The sequence below is a fragment of the Anabrus simplex genome, chromosome 1 (genome assembly GCF_040414725.1).
Source record: "Anabrus simplex isolate iqAnaSimp1 chromosome 1, ASM4041472v1, whole genome shotgun sequence".
NCBI classification, from domain to species: domain Eukaryota; kingdom Metazoa; phylum Arthropoda; class Insecta; order Orthoptera; family Tettigoniidae; genus Anabrus; species Anabrus simplex.
In genome coordinates this window covers 1341645812-1341660294 of record NC_090265.1, presented here as the reverse complement: position 1 = coordinate 1341660294, position 14483 = coordinate 1341645812, and the positions used below count along the sequence as shown (strand labels likewise).

General features: G+C 38.8%; 1 protein-coding gene across 3 annotated transcripts in view; it reads left to right on the top strand.

Moving 5' to 3' along the window:
• The window catches only part of htk (hat-trick), a 564009-nt gene that overhangs the window by 133126 nt on the left and 416400 nt on the right, over window positions 1-14483 (top strand). For all 3 annotated transcript variants that reach the window (XM_067137785.2, XM_067137784.2, XM_067137786.2), the window contains exon 9: window positions 11638-11762. In XM_067137785.2, the coding sequence (XP_066993886.2) occupies window positions 11638-11762 (125 nt within the window). The remainder of the gene's footprint in view (window positions 1-11637; window positions 11763-14483) is intronic.

The following is a 14483-nucleotide window of genomic DNA, read 5'->3' as shown; positions in this document are numbered from 1 at the left end:
CGTCTTTCTCATGTTTTGCATGGCATTGATGGCAAATAAAACAAAATGGGTGGCACTTAGGGCAAATGCAAATACAGTAAATAAATATATCGAGTGTCTCTCTTAGTAGTGTTATCTATGGATTGGTGACAAAACAAGATGACTAACGCGTATGGCATAAAAGACACATAGACTTATGTTAAAAACTAATATAAATAGATCACAAATTCAGCAGACATCAGCACACACTCAACATATGCCACAGTGTCACAAACACTACCAGGAAGCCGCTAACTAAGCACAGTTCCCCCTCATTGATGATGCACTAACATCATTTATATATTCATGCATGATATAAAACCCTATGAAATCTACATTAAAAGAATGACATATTATAAAACCTTGTTGAACAAGTTAAAGACGATATCTATCATGAGTTTTATATAATTTGCCTATTTTCCGAATTATTTGTACAGCTGAAGATGACACAAAAATGCGTTGAAACTAGTACTGTATATAATTAGAATGTTGTAATTACATCTATAAACAACATTATTATTGTATTGAATAGGAGTGGAATGATACAATCTGATCAATAAAAAAGAGGAAGTTGCATATATTGCACCGAATGGAACAAGCACTATCGATCTCATCTTCTTCCAAGGCAAAGGTAGGATCACAGAGTAGCAGAACGACAAAACATACCAGTATTCAAGAAACATTTACCAATCTATGAGACTTTCAGAATAAGAAAGAACTGCTAAGACATAGTAAAACAATCACAAACAGGAACAAGAAAACTAGACGTCGATAAACTACAGGCAAACCAAACAAAGGTACAAATAGCATCACAGCTCATTGAAGCAGGCCAGACAGATTCTGCTCTAGAAATTATCAACCACTACATTAGAAACACCATGATACCCAAAACAGAACGGGCTTCCAAAATTTGGTTTGATCCGCGTCAACTACTGCGCTAAGCCGGACAACAAACGAACAAATCAAACCTTCAAATGTACGCCCATCAAAGAAAACTCTATAAGCATCTGTTAGCTCTCAAGAAATTGGCATATACGGAAGACCACGCAAGGACGCAAGCTAAGGAAGCTCTGGAAGACCCCTACATAGCCTAGAAGAAAAAGGTAAAAAAAAAATCAGTCAAATCATATAACTATTGAATCTTGGGAAACCAACTTGAACACAATTCTCAACGAAGGAAACAGAACCCGGGCTCGCAACATCAGAGAACAGAACAATACAACAATATCTACAATAACCCTTATAGAAGTAAGAGAGACTGTATATACCATGAAAAAGTGGAAGCCTGCAGGGCCCGATGGGATATATATACTGAAAATCTAAAAGACTCCTTAGAAATACTAGGTCCCGTATGGACAAAGCTCTTCAATAGAAGCCTTGCAACTGGCTTATCCCAGATATCTGGAGGCAATCACGAATGAAAATCCTCTATAAAGGAAAAGGAGAAAATGATGATGAAAACTCATACAGAGGAATGACATTAGAGAGCAACTCCTTCAAGATTTATACAAGAATTCTAACCCGGCGACTTGAGAGGGGAAATTGAAATCCACATCCCGGAGGAGCAGTTTGGATTCAGGAAAGGGAGAGAGATCCTCTACGCAATTGCAAATCTACTAAACGACATACCTGAGGCACTAATGCACAGTGGAGGAAAATTCCACGTTGTCTTCATTGATTATACGAAAGCCATCGACTTCCTGAACGGAGCCAAGTTAATAAAGAAGCTAGAACATATGATTGGACAAAATAACCCTCTGTTCACTGCAATAAATAATTTCCTAGCATTCAATTTTGTTGAAATTGAAGACGGTGTAACAACCTCGTCCCCCATCACACAGACAAATGGGGTCCTCCAGGGTGATCCAATAAGCCCAGTCTTTCAATATTGCCACAGCAGATGTAACAAAGATAATACAGAACTCTCCTGTCGTGTTATACGCCTATGCTGATGACATGATACTAGGCTCCAGAAACAGGGAGGTCTTCCAGGAAGCAATGGACAAGTTACAGATCTAGGCTGACAAAATGACCTACAGATATAAAGACAAAACTGTTTACATGACATTTCGAAAAGGAGGAAGAGTTGCGGCACAAGACACCATCACGTTTTCAGGACAGACCTTGAAAAGAGTTGGTAATTTCCGATACCTTGGCATCACTCTTCAATCTAATGGAACCTCGTACAGAATACACATCAGAGAAAGAACAGCAGCAGCTATACGAGGGATCTACAACATAGAAAACTCCACAATGATCTCGCTAGAAACTGCAATGCTTCTCTTCCGCAGCAAAATTCTCCCTACTCTCACCTATGGTATTCATCTCATCTGGAACCACCTAACTATGACCGACTTAGAAATCCTAGAAAGAGTAAAAGCATGATTCCTGAAGAGAATACTGGGGATAGCAAAAACAGCGCCGTCAAGACTAGCGTATATGCTTGCAAAAGAACACTTTTTCATAGAAGATTTGATGTACATCCTACAGCTACCATCTACAGCACAAGCAGTAGTAGTCCTTAGGAAAAGAAAAGATAAACAAGAAGAAATATGGCCAGAATTTTTCACAACAGAGGCCATGCTAGACCGATGATTGAGTGGACCAAACCAGGTTTTGCGAAGTGCCATCACATGGATCTCTACATGGATTTCATCATAAATTGTGCATGAAAACATACTTCCATGACCCAAGTGAAGATTGCTTATGCAAACTATGCAACAAAGTGTGTGTGAGCGATATCACTTTACAATTTGTACAAAGAGACACAAGACCACAGGAATGCAGCAAAGAATAATGTATTTTGTATCTATTTGATCAGTGTATACTAATTTTATGCAAGTTTGTGCGCTCTTTCCTTAATAATTGTGCTCCATAAAAGCCACTCAAGATTCATTTTCAAGCACTACATTAAAAGCGGACCTGGCTTACATAAAGTCCAATTTTAATTCTTTATCTGGAGCAATCATGCAACTGGAAGTTTCAGGTGCAGAACTAAGCGGTGCACTGGATGTTGTAAAGTGCACTGAACAGGAATTAAAGCATGCAAAAGGAACAAAGAAGCATCTAGGGTGTGTAGAAAATTAGAAAATGTACTGGAAAAAAATAGCGGACTTGTGTACCTGCGTGGAATAAGTTACATTCTTTGTGAAAACCCTTCACCTGCAGATTTCCAGGAATTTTCTCCAAGTGATTTAACTCTATTCAAGTACGCTCCCGTTACATCGTGTGATGTCGAAAAAAGATTTTCTCACTACAAGACGATACTCAGCGACAACAGGAGGGGATTCTCATTCAACAATCTCAAGAAGCATGTGGTCATAAAATTGCAATAATTCTGATATTGGAGACTAGATCACGTATGAAAGTTTCATTCAAATAACACATGTTTTGTGCATAAATTAAAACTGATTGAATATTGAACAGTGAAAGTAACTGTAGTGTTTGTCTTCCACAGAGTCCGTCCTTACCTAGGAGTGTGCAGTGAAACCTTAACGAGTTCATGAAATATTCATCATTTTAGTCGATTTTTGGGTTAAGATTTTGAAGAATTAAAACTTTTTCAACTCTAAATTAATTGCAGCCTACAGCAATCGTAATGAAAGTGTTTCTATGTAACGTAGATGCTATTAAGTCATATTTTGAATTTTATAGGTTATATTCTTATGTTTTTTAGGTCATAAATGCATACATATTTCATACATTTTTAGGTCATAGAAATCCGCCCCCTCTTCATAACACGTTAAACCGTTATAATGTTGAATGTCGGAGGACCATAGCTATCGTTACCCCAAAACTATATATCCCCCGCCCCCTTGATTCAAACCTTTGAGAGCTTCTCCTGAAAAATGGTTTTCGTCTTCTGGTAGTCTTCTTCCAGGTGTACGATATATTATCATTGCCTGCAACAGTTGAACACCCACTAACTCCAGCAAACCAAATTTTGCAGGAGGGACAAAAAACTACCGTATAATCTTGAATACCAACCGCACTGTTTTTTTGGAAAACATCGCTTCCAAAATTGGGTGCGGGTTGTATTTAAAATTTTGGGAAATTTATCTTTCCGAATGCGCGTAAATCGGGCTTCACCGCTGGCGCGGCTTGGCAACAATGCTCTCTCCGCTCTCAGTATATGCTACTTCCGCGCTTGGCGTCAGTCTCGCGCACGTTCTCGGAGTATCATCATGAATTCCACGAACCGTTTGCGATCTTTCACTGTGAGTGTGAAACTGAAAGTAGTTTGGGAAGCTGAAATTATCAGAAATCGTGCCGCCGGTAGGAAATACGATATTGACGAGTTATGTATTCGCGATTAGAGAAATAAGAAAAATGTGCTATTAACATGTAGTGGTGATCGTAGAGCTTTTCGTGGACTGAGTGTACAGTTTCCAGAAATTGAAAGAAAACTTTATAAATATGTGGCAGTTACGTGGGAATTGGGATATGGTGTGTCAACCAAAATGTCAGCTAAAGGCATTAGAGATCGCAGAGGAACTTTCATCGGAAGGGTTTAAGGCAAGCCGAGGATGGGTTTGTAATTTTTGGAAAAGAAATGGGTTGAGCGTACGAAGGCGTGCCTCAATTTTACAGAGTCTACCTGGTGCCTACGATGAGAAGTCGTTTCAGCGTCACATAATTCGGTTGCGGAAGGAAAATGCATATTTGTTTTTCCAAATCGGCAGTGCAGATCAGACGCCAGTCTACTTTGAAATGCCAATGGACAGGACTGTGAATGTTAAAGGTGCGATAAGTGTTACCATTAGAACAGGTGGTAATGAAAAACAACGGTCGTATGGTAATGTTGTGTATTCTCGCCGACGGAACCAAATTGCTGCCGTACATTGTTCTCAAGTGAAAGACTCTTCCAAAAAATCTACCTGCTGGTGTTATTGTCGGATTTCAGAACTCCGGCTGGATTGACAGTTTACTTATGGAAGACTGGGTAAAGTGTGTGCCAACGTTGCCCTGGTGCATTATTGGGACAGTTTTTGACAGTTACCGCGGCCACACAAGACGCTGTGACGAAACATATCAAGGATGGGAAATCTGACCTAGCAGTCATTCCAGGCAGGATGACTTCTATGCTACAGCCGCTGGATGTCTGCGTGAACTGTCCATTTAAAGCAGCCTTGAAACAGTTCTATACAGAATGGATGGCGGCTGATAATCACACACAGACTTCAACTGGTCACATTCAGTGCGCGGCTGCTGTGTTCATAGATTTTGACAGCATGGAATCGTATCCCTGGAGACTTCATACGGAAGAGCTTGATGAAATTTAGCATTTCTAATGCTATGGGTGGCAGAGATGACATTTTGTGGGAAGGTGATGGTGATGAAAGTTCTGAAGTTGGTACTGATGATGGTTATAATGAATGAACTCGTTGAATATCGTTCTGGAAATGTTCGTTTACTTTTATTTGTATTTTATAATCATTATTTGATGTGTGTTAGTAAAGATTGTAAATAATTTTGACTTCGCTTTTTTTAAATTTTATTCTTTCAAAATAAGGGTGCGGGTCATTTTTGGTGGCGGGTGATATTGAGATTATACGATATTTTATGGCCATGTTTCCCATTAAGTCATCTCGATATTTTTTAAGGTTCAGTACTACCTTAGTATAATTAAACTATGAATATCAAAATATAGTTGGACAACTTTTCATTAAAGAAATTATGTGGTTTTTGATTTCCACAGTGTTTTTACAAACTGCAAACATCAGAGAACACCCTTTGTGACTGTCTGCTTCACTGTCAGTATACATTACTTGTTTGTCTGATATTCAGTGTACGCCAAAGTTATATACACCCGCATCTGCCTGAGGTAGAATTCATCACATATGTTTGTGATGGGAACAGGGAATTATTGCTGGAAGTTGAAAGGTATGGTTTCTGTGTCATTCTCATCTTCTGTTGGCATGTGATATTGTTGCCAACTTGTGGTAGAATATTCACGGAAAACACAAACTCGTCAACTCCACGGAATAAGTTGGTTTGCGAATTCCATGAAACAGTTAACAACTTGTAGCTGACTAGTTGACTTCGGAGTTTGGTGTTTTATGCTACACGGGGATAGTAGGCTACACTTGCAATATTTTCCCATCATAACCTCGAGAATGAAAAAAGTGGAGTTGGGTGGTTTTTGATTTCCATGATTCAATTACAAAATGAGGATGTAGGTAGAGAGAGCAAGCAGATAACTTCATCTGGAAAGAAGGTGGATCATTTAATGTGAATTTGTGGGAATCCTATCGGCATGAATAATTCATAAGTGTTTAATGATATTTGAAGCCATTTCTTTTCACATTTGATTCAGTTAAATTTATAACCAGGGGTCGAAAAATACCGGGCGCCCAGTCGCCATGGCGCCTGAAAACTTTTACCTGGCGCCCGAATTTTCAAATTCGGTTTTGAAAATTTATTTTTTGAAATCCGGAGTTCCCTTACATGTACGTTGCCACCACTTTACAAAGTAACAAGTCGTGTGGTGTTTCACGTTTCTTTCTGTAGCTCATATATTCTAATATTCGCAATAAACATTTTCAGTGCTTTTGGCAGTCTTGAATTCTGTAATTGCTCCTCGTACCTTGGAACTGGATGTTTCAGTTCTGCGTGGGAGCTGCCTAGCGGTCATGGGAGATATCGTTGTAACCCATCAAACAAGTATCCTTTCATGTGGACATATCTTTTTTTTTTTTTTGCTAGGGGCTTTACGTCGCACCGACACAGATAGGTCTTATGGCGACGATGGGATGGGAAAGGCCTAGGAGTTGGAAGGAAGCGGCCGTGGCCTTAATTAAGGTACAGCCCCAGCATTTGCCTGGTGTGAAAATGGGAAACCACGGAAAACCATTTTCAGGGCTGCCGATAGTGGAATTCGAACCTACTATCTCCCGGATGCAAGCTCACAGCCGCGCGCCTCTACGCGCACGGCCAACTCGCCCGGTTGTGGACATATCGTAACACATCGAGTTCCATTTCAAATTATCGGCTATCGGTAGCCGAGTACAAAGATCAGACCAGAGTTGTGGAGAAATGCAGAGAACTACTACGTTAAATAATTCCACAAACACTACATTACCGCCTTCCCTCCCGTGACTAGCCGTTTCTCAACTATTGCCGCCAAAGCAGTGCTGATAAATTCCCGTGGAATTCATTCTTTGCACTTAGAACATACGGAATGACATGTTTATCAATTCTTGTATTTTCACCGAACAATATTTATACTTTTAATTTAATTACAGCACCTTGGTATTGAACGGTTTGCACTTTATAAATACGGTTGTTTTTATTACTGTGCGTTTATGGAAAATTGGCAACGTAGCATCAGACATTGAAGCCCGCGAACTCTGAATCCATTTAACGCTGGTGTATTTTACGTTTCTGTGGCATACTTGAGGAAATCGGCAAAATGAAACGAACAAAACCCCACAAATTGACTGATGCGAGTATAAAACAGTGTACTCTTTCAGATTTCTTCGTAAGTAGGGCCCGTAAATGTAACACAAAGTGATACAGAAGCGAGAGAATGTGAGAAAACACTTGATGGAAATGCCGACTGTAGTGTTCAGGACGGCAGTGACCAGCGTGACATTATGGTGTTCAAGGCAATGATATGTCAAACATTAAAAATCCGTCGAAATTTCAATTTTCAGACAGACGGAAATTTCAGCACTTTTAGCGAAGTGCGTAAAGAAAATGAATGCTAATATGTTACAACATTTGAATGCACTGTTCATGACAACTTATCATATTGCAAAAAATAACTGACCTTACACTGATTTTGAAGATTTGGTTACAATGTTAAGCAAGTTGAATGTTACTGATTCGAGAAGTATGTGAATGATACACAATGCAGAGAATCGTAGCTTGAATTACAGCCGTGGCTGTGCTATGAAGAAAGGAATTGCGAAGTGTAAATTATGAAGTAACTTTCGCAGTATTGCCGACAGACATTCTAAAGTTGTATCCGAATTTTCAGGACCATTTAAACTGGAAACGTTTAAAACATACGAAAAATCCTATCCTCACTCGAAGTGTTACGAGGCTGAAAAAAAAATAGCGTTACAGCCCCAAAGGGCCTTGGTCTACCAAGCGACCGCTGCTCAGCCCAAAGGCCTGCAGATTATGAGGTGTCGAGCGGTCAGCATGACGAATCCTCTCGGCCGTTATCTTTGGCTTTCTTGACCGGGGCCGCCATCTCACTGTCAGATAGCTCCTCAATTGTAATCATGGAGGCTGAGTGGACCTCGAACCAGCCCTCAGGTCCAGGTAAAAATCCCTAACATAGCCGGGAATCGAACCCGGGGCCTCCGGGTAAAAGGCAGGCACGCTACCGCTACACCGCGTGGCCGGCAGGAGGCTGAAAATTTCATAAAAAATCCCGAACGTGCACTTTTAGCGAAGTGCGTAAAGAACATGAATGCTAATATGTTACAGCATATGAATGCATTGTTCATGGCATCATATCATACTGGAAAAAAAAAGAAGAAAAAAACCTATTTTGAAGGTTTGTTTGCATTGTTAAGCAAGTTGAATGTTACTGATTCAGAGAAGTATGTGAACGATACACAATGCAGAGAATTTATTTCATACATTGCCTCAGATCTTCGTGAAGATTTTATATGTGGCATTAAGGAAAGTTCATGTCAGTATCTTACTTGATGGATCAACAGAAATCTGATGATGAGGAGCTGATACTTTACATTCATTTTTTTTAAATAAGGTGACTTTCAATCGTGTTATTGGAGGATGCAACCAGTGATAGCTATATGGAGACTCTAAAAACGGAACTGCCTCATTTAGGGGTTGGAGAACTCTTTACGGTACAAAACTATTAGGTATAGGGACTGATGGAACACCATGTGTGATTGGTGTCCGTAATGGTATGGTTACAAAATTATCTGAAAAAATTGAGAACTTGGTAAAACGTTCACTGTGTTGCACATCAACTCCAACTCTTTGTTCTTCACTCACTGAAAAATGTGAGACTTAAAAATCATTGATGAAATTGATTCTATACTCAGGAAACTATATAATTTTTATCTACATTCGCCAAAACGACTTCGCGAACTGAAGAAAATTTCGGAGTTGCTGGAATGTGTAATATCCAAATTGGAGTACTTACACCAAGTTAGATGGGTAGCAAGCAAATTAAATGCTTCGCAAGCAGTTGTCAAAGACTGGGAATGCCTAGTGGTGCATTTATATAATATTTCTGAAAGGAAAGATGAAGACAGAATCACGGCTAAAGGTCTTCTAAAGAAGATCAACGACTTCAAATTTGTCATCAATTCCCTTCTTGTATGACTTTTGAGTATATTCAAAAGACTTTCACTTGTATTTCTGAGGCATGTTCCGATTTTAAGTCAGATAAGAGTGGATGTAAATAATGCAATTAATTCATTGCAGCAACTTCACAACACCAAGGGCCCAATGGTAGAAAAGTTTTTTCTGCTATAGCACTTTCAGGAGCTTTAGAATACAGTTATCAGGTGTGTCGAATAAGAATTTCACGGGCGACAAGGAACTTTGGCAAGTGGGATTACCTTACTGAAAGACACATTTCTTCAAAATAAGGACATTCAAAGTGCCATTGGTGTTACTGACACATATTTCTGGCCATCAGGAAAACAACTGGAAAATTATGGCAATAGTGAAATACAGCTTCTTGCCACTCATTTTTCAAAAAACCTTCAAATTGAGGTGAACAACGTAGAAGACGTACTGAGCGGGTGGTACGCGTTCAACGTAGTCGGGAAAGGTCTTCCAATGATTGATCTACTTGAAAAATCACTGTCTGTGAAAGGACGATTTCCGATTTTTGGGAAGCTCCTTAGTATATAGTGGCAACAATTCCTGTATAGACTCATCATGTGAGCGAGGGTTCAGAACGATTAATATTATTAAACACAAACTGCAAACCAAGCTTGTCGACAAGAACTTAAGTGATCTCATGATATCTTTCAATGGACCATCTTTAAAGGACTTTGATGCAACAAAATGTATTGATCGTTGGCGTTTTGGTGGGAAATCAAACAGGCACATGTAGTGTAATTTTAAAAGACGCTGACCTTGAAGGTGACTGGTGATTATTTGGGTTAGTATCTCTTAAAATATAAATTTCCATTCTTATATGAACTGAGACTATAGGCTAATACTTAATTTCAAAACCAATACGTAGCTTTATCTTAGTCTAACCTGTGGTTTTCATAATGTATATTTGCAAAAAAAATGTGCTGGCTCCTGATAAAAAGGAGCTGGCTACTGAATTATTTTTATTTTCTTCTACCCCTGTTTATAACTGTTCAGTTCTTCAGTCTGTTGATTCTAATTTATGAATGAATGAATGAAGAATGAACGAATAAATAAATAAATAAATAAATAAATAAATGAAAATTAATTTAGAAACTATCTGAAAAAACAGATGAGTGGCTTACTACAATAGGACTGAGGAAGCAATGTTGGAGCACTTCAGTAAGATATGTTCCAAATTTCAAGTATTTAAGGATTTAAACTACTTCTTCAACCACTTTTCCCACACCTGTAGGTTTGCGGGTGCTAACTGTGTTTCACATGTTGATTTATCCTGTTTTACGGCCAGGTGCCCTTCCTGATGCCAACCTTATGTGGAGGGATGTAATTGGTATTGTGTGTTTCTGTTGTGGTTGGTAGGGTTGTGTGTTGTCTGAATATGAAGAGGAAAGTGTTGGAACAAACACAAATGCCCTGTCCCCGAGCCAGAAGAATTAATCAGGTGCGATTAAAATCCCCAAGCCGGCTGGGGATCAAACCCAGGACCCTCTGAACCGAAGGCCTCAATGCTGACCATTCGGCAAAGGAGTTGGACTATTTAAGAATTTAACCAAGAAGTATAAAATGTTTACACATTTCTGAATACTTTTTAGTGTGATTTGATCGAATCTGATGATGTTATTTCAAGAACGAAACGTCATTCAATTTTCAATGATGTTTTTTTCTTTTTCAGGAATAATTCTGTCATATGTTCCTTTTTGTTTTTCAGGTAGTTTATACATTTATATATTCATAAATTAGTTTTAACAGATGTAAATTAATTCATAAATGTTTATGAAACGCACCCATGCTTTAGCAACCTGCACCAAACTATCAGACTGACAGGATCTATATTGAAAATATATTCTCTTGAGATTAGTTCCAGAGAAACATTAGTGTCATTATGCAATCAAGTGAACTGTTTACTTGTGCCTTCATGTCTCTTTGCTTCCATACAATTGATTTTTGTTTTGTTGTATTAGAATATTGAATAATACTGTGCTGGATTCAGTGTAAGTTAAGATTTCCCTCTCTCTATGATTGAGTTTAAAACTTTGAAAGTAGTTTTGCGTTGAGCTACCATGCAACTGAAAGTGATATGTTAATTACTTTGAAAGTTTTTTTTCACCCCCTTTTTGAATAAATGTTGAAGGCAAGGTCCTTTGGGAAGGAAGTTGACATAAGGCAGCTTTCATTACCCGTGAGTGCCAGGTGTGAAATATAGACTTTGCTTGTGAACTTCTTGTTTATTATTTTTTTTTTTTTCTAGTATTAAGATAGTTGGTGAAACATATTTCAATTAACAAACTTGTTGTGTGCTTGCAGCGGTGGAGAAGGCATTGCTCTACCTTGACAGAGATGAGTTGCCGCCTCATTGGGACAGAGACCTGTTGTTTGGTATGAATGATGCTAGTTGCCACAGCGATAGTGAAGGAGGCATGGATTCTGACGTAAGTCATCTAAGAGTTTACTTGACTTCATTACCTTTCTCATAAAAAGTTCATTGAAGAACACTCAGTAAGAATTAATAAATCTGCTCGTAAGTTAGTACACATGAAGGTGATGGATAGTGTGTGATTGATCAAAACATGGTGGCTGTGGATCATCCAGTAACTTAGGGCAGGATGGTAGACACATGTACAGTAGCCACTCTAATAAAATGTTACCCCTTGCAGTAGCCAAACAGGCAACTAATTCGGAGGTAACTTGTCATAGAATTGCTAAATGTATGTCAGGGGTATGGAGTTCTGTGCTTGCGCTACATCATGGTGTAATTGGGGATGGTTGTTGCAAGAACTAGGTTTCAAGGTTAGGAACCTTCCCATCATGTTTCGCACATTCTCGATGAGACTGAGGCCTTGAGTCCTCAAAAGCTAGTGTAGAAAGTGTACACAGTTCGGAGTTCACTGTGTTTGCCTCCTGACATTATCCTGTTATAAAACTGGTTTCCACAGTGTTGCCATATATGGTTAGAGAGAACAGGATTGACATCACAGACGTACGAACGAAGCTCATCTCATTATCCAGTGAAGATTATCGGGATGTGTAGTTCATTGTCCTCGTACTGTAATTCCAGGTGTGGATGTAGATTGACAAGTGTCAACATGCAGTGAATTTATAAACTCGCCTACACACATAAGGGCACAAACATTCATCATCGTTATAATCATCTTGAACCAGTTCCAGTTTCCCGGGTGCGGTGAATGAACGCTTTCCACTTATTTGTGTCCATGTAGGTGTCTTCTTCCATAACCTGCTGCATATCCAAACCTTGCCTAGCTAGATCATGTTTGAGAACCACAAACATGGCTCTTGCTCTTTTTTAAAACAAAAAACAACTCTCTAAAGCTGTTCACTACATTTCTCTTCACTCTCTTCTGACACCACTGAAGACATTCTTCTCACCACGGGTATACATGCTGGAGAAACATGGGAATGTAGATGCACATCCAACAATAGATTGGTGAGCAGGCATGTCTACAGACCCCAGTGGCTTCAAATGCCCTGGTTATGACTTACCTATGTCAGTGCTGCCCTAATTATCCATCCATACAGGTGGTAGTCAGTGCATCAAGATGGCATTTGTCAGGCACATCTGCTAGGTTAACCTTCTGCCTTTTATCTCAGTCACTCCTGGACTGCTGGATACTTCAAAATCCTGTCAGCTGAAATTCAGCAGAATGACCAGTAGGCCTCGTGCAGCCCCACTTCACATCCATACCCAAATTCACCTAATTTCCATAATTGTTCTTTGCTGGCATCTTATTGTCATTGCTGACATACGTTGTCGATACACGGTGGAATTTCATACCTAACGATGCTTTTCGTGTTGTCAGATGATTTTCACGTGGGACTTCGATCAGTGCTATAAACAGTGCTGTAAACTGTAAATAGCAGTAGTCGAGGGGCCTATTCACAAAAGTATGGTCTTGTATATTACAAGTTACTAGTGTGGGTTCTTGTAATGTATGGAATTGTACATTTCTGTTCCACAAAAGATAAAGTCGCTTGTATATTCAGTGAGTTGTTATAAGTTTTACAAGTGACGACATATCGATATACATACTGCATCGTAGCATGAATCAGCTGTTTATTTTCGTGTTCCATTCGTTGAATTAGGTTATGCTTTTCTCATTTATCGTAATATCGTATTTTAAGGTAAGTTATGCAGCAAAGATTCAAAGACCTCTAATATTTCTGTGAATTTCTTAAAGCTACAATGTTTTCAGTTTATTTCTTTGATGATAGGAAATTACTCCATTATCACCCATTCTGTTCTTCTACGATCCTCACATATGTTCCACGATAGTCTGACATATCCACCTTGGTCTGTCATTAGGAATCAGATGCCATTAATAACGATATTCAGCTGCCAAACTTAATTGTTACGAAATCGCAAACTCTGCATGAATTGTTAAAATGGTGTCAAGAGAAAGGAAATAGAAAGAAGGAAAGATATTCTTTTCGGTGCATTCAGCGAGAGTGTGAAAAAACAAGACAAAATAAATGGTTGGGTGGAAATATGTGACTAGGGAAAAGCTTATGGAGCTTCTGAGGGAAACAGTTGGATTAATGATTGGAATTAATTGGAATTAATCATTCCAGGAATGTCCTCCTTGGAACATGTTTGTTCAGTATTTTCAGGCCAACGAACAATTTGAGGAAATTTTATATCATTTATTGCAGCTACCACAGAATATATTGACCTACAGACCGAAGATTTTGCCATCCCACGCATGTCTGCAATACCATGGTACTGACCATCATTTCCTAGCCAATGCAGTGTTGTTAGTAACTGTTGTTTAGCAGAGAGATTTACCTCTGTTCGTAGGATGTTTTAACCTATGCTCAATATCCATCAAATGTTCTTCCACTTGAACTGTGCTTAACCTAAAACTCTCATTGTATTCAAATAGTGTTAAACTGGAAGTTTATGCTTTCCCTATACAGATGGTAGTTTTCATTTCCATCACAATCACTATCACTACTGCTAGACAACGTACTTATTAAAATGCATCTGAAATAAGTATATTTAAATAGCACTAGTACATTTATATATTATTGTCCTTTCACTGGTAGAGATTACTTCCCAATTCACTAGTAAGTTGCAAGTACTAGTACTTTCATGGAACACACCCATAGAAATTCACTGGTAATTTGTAAGTATGGAG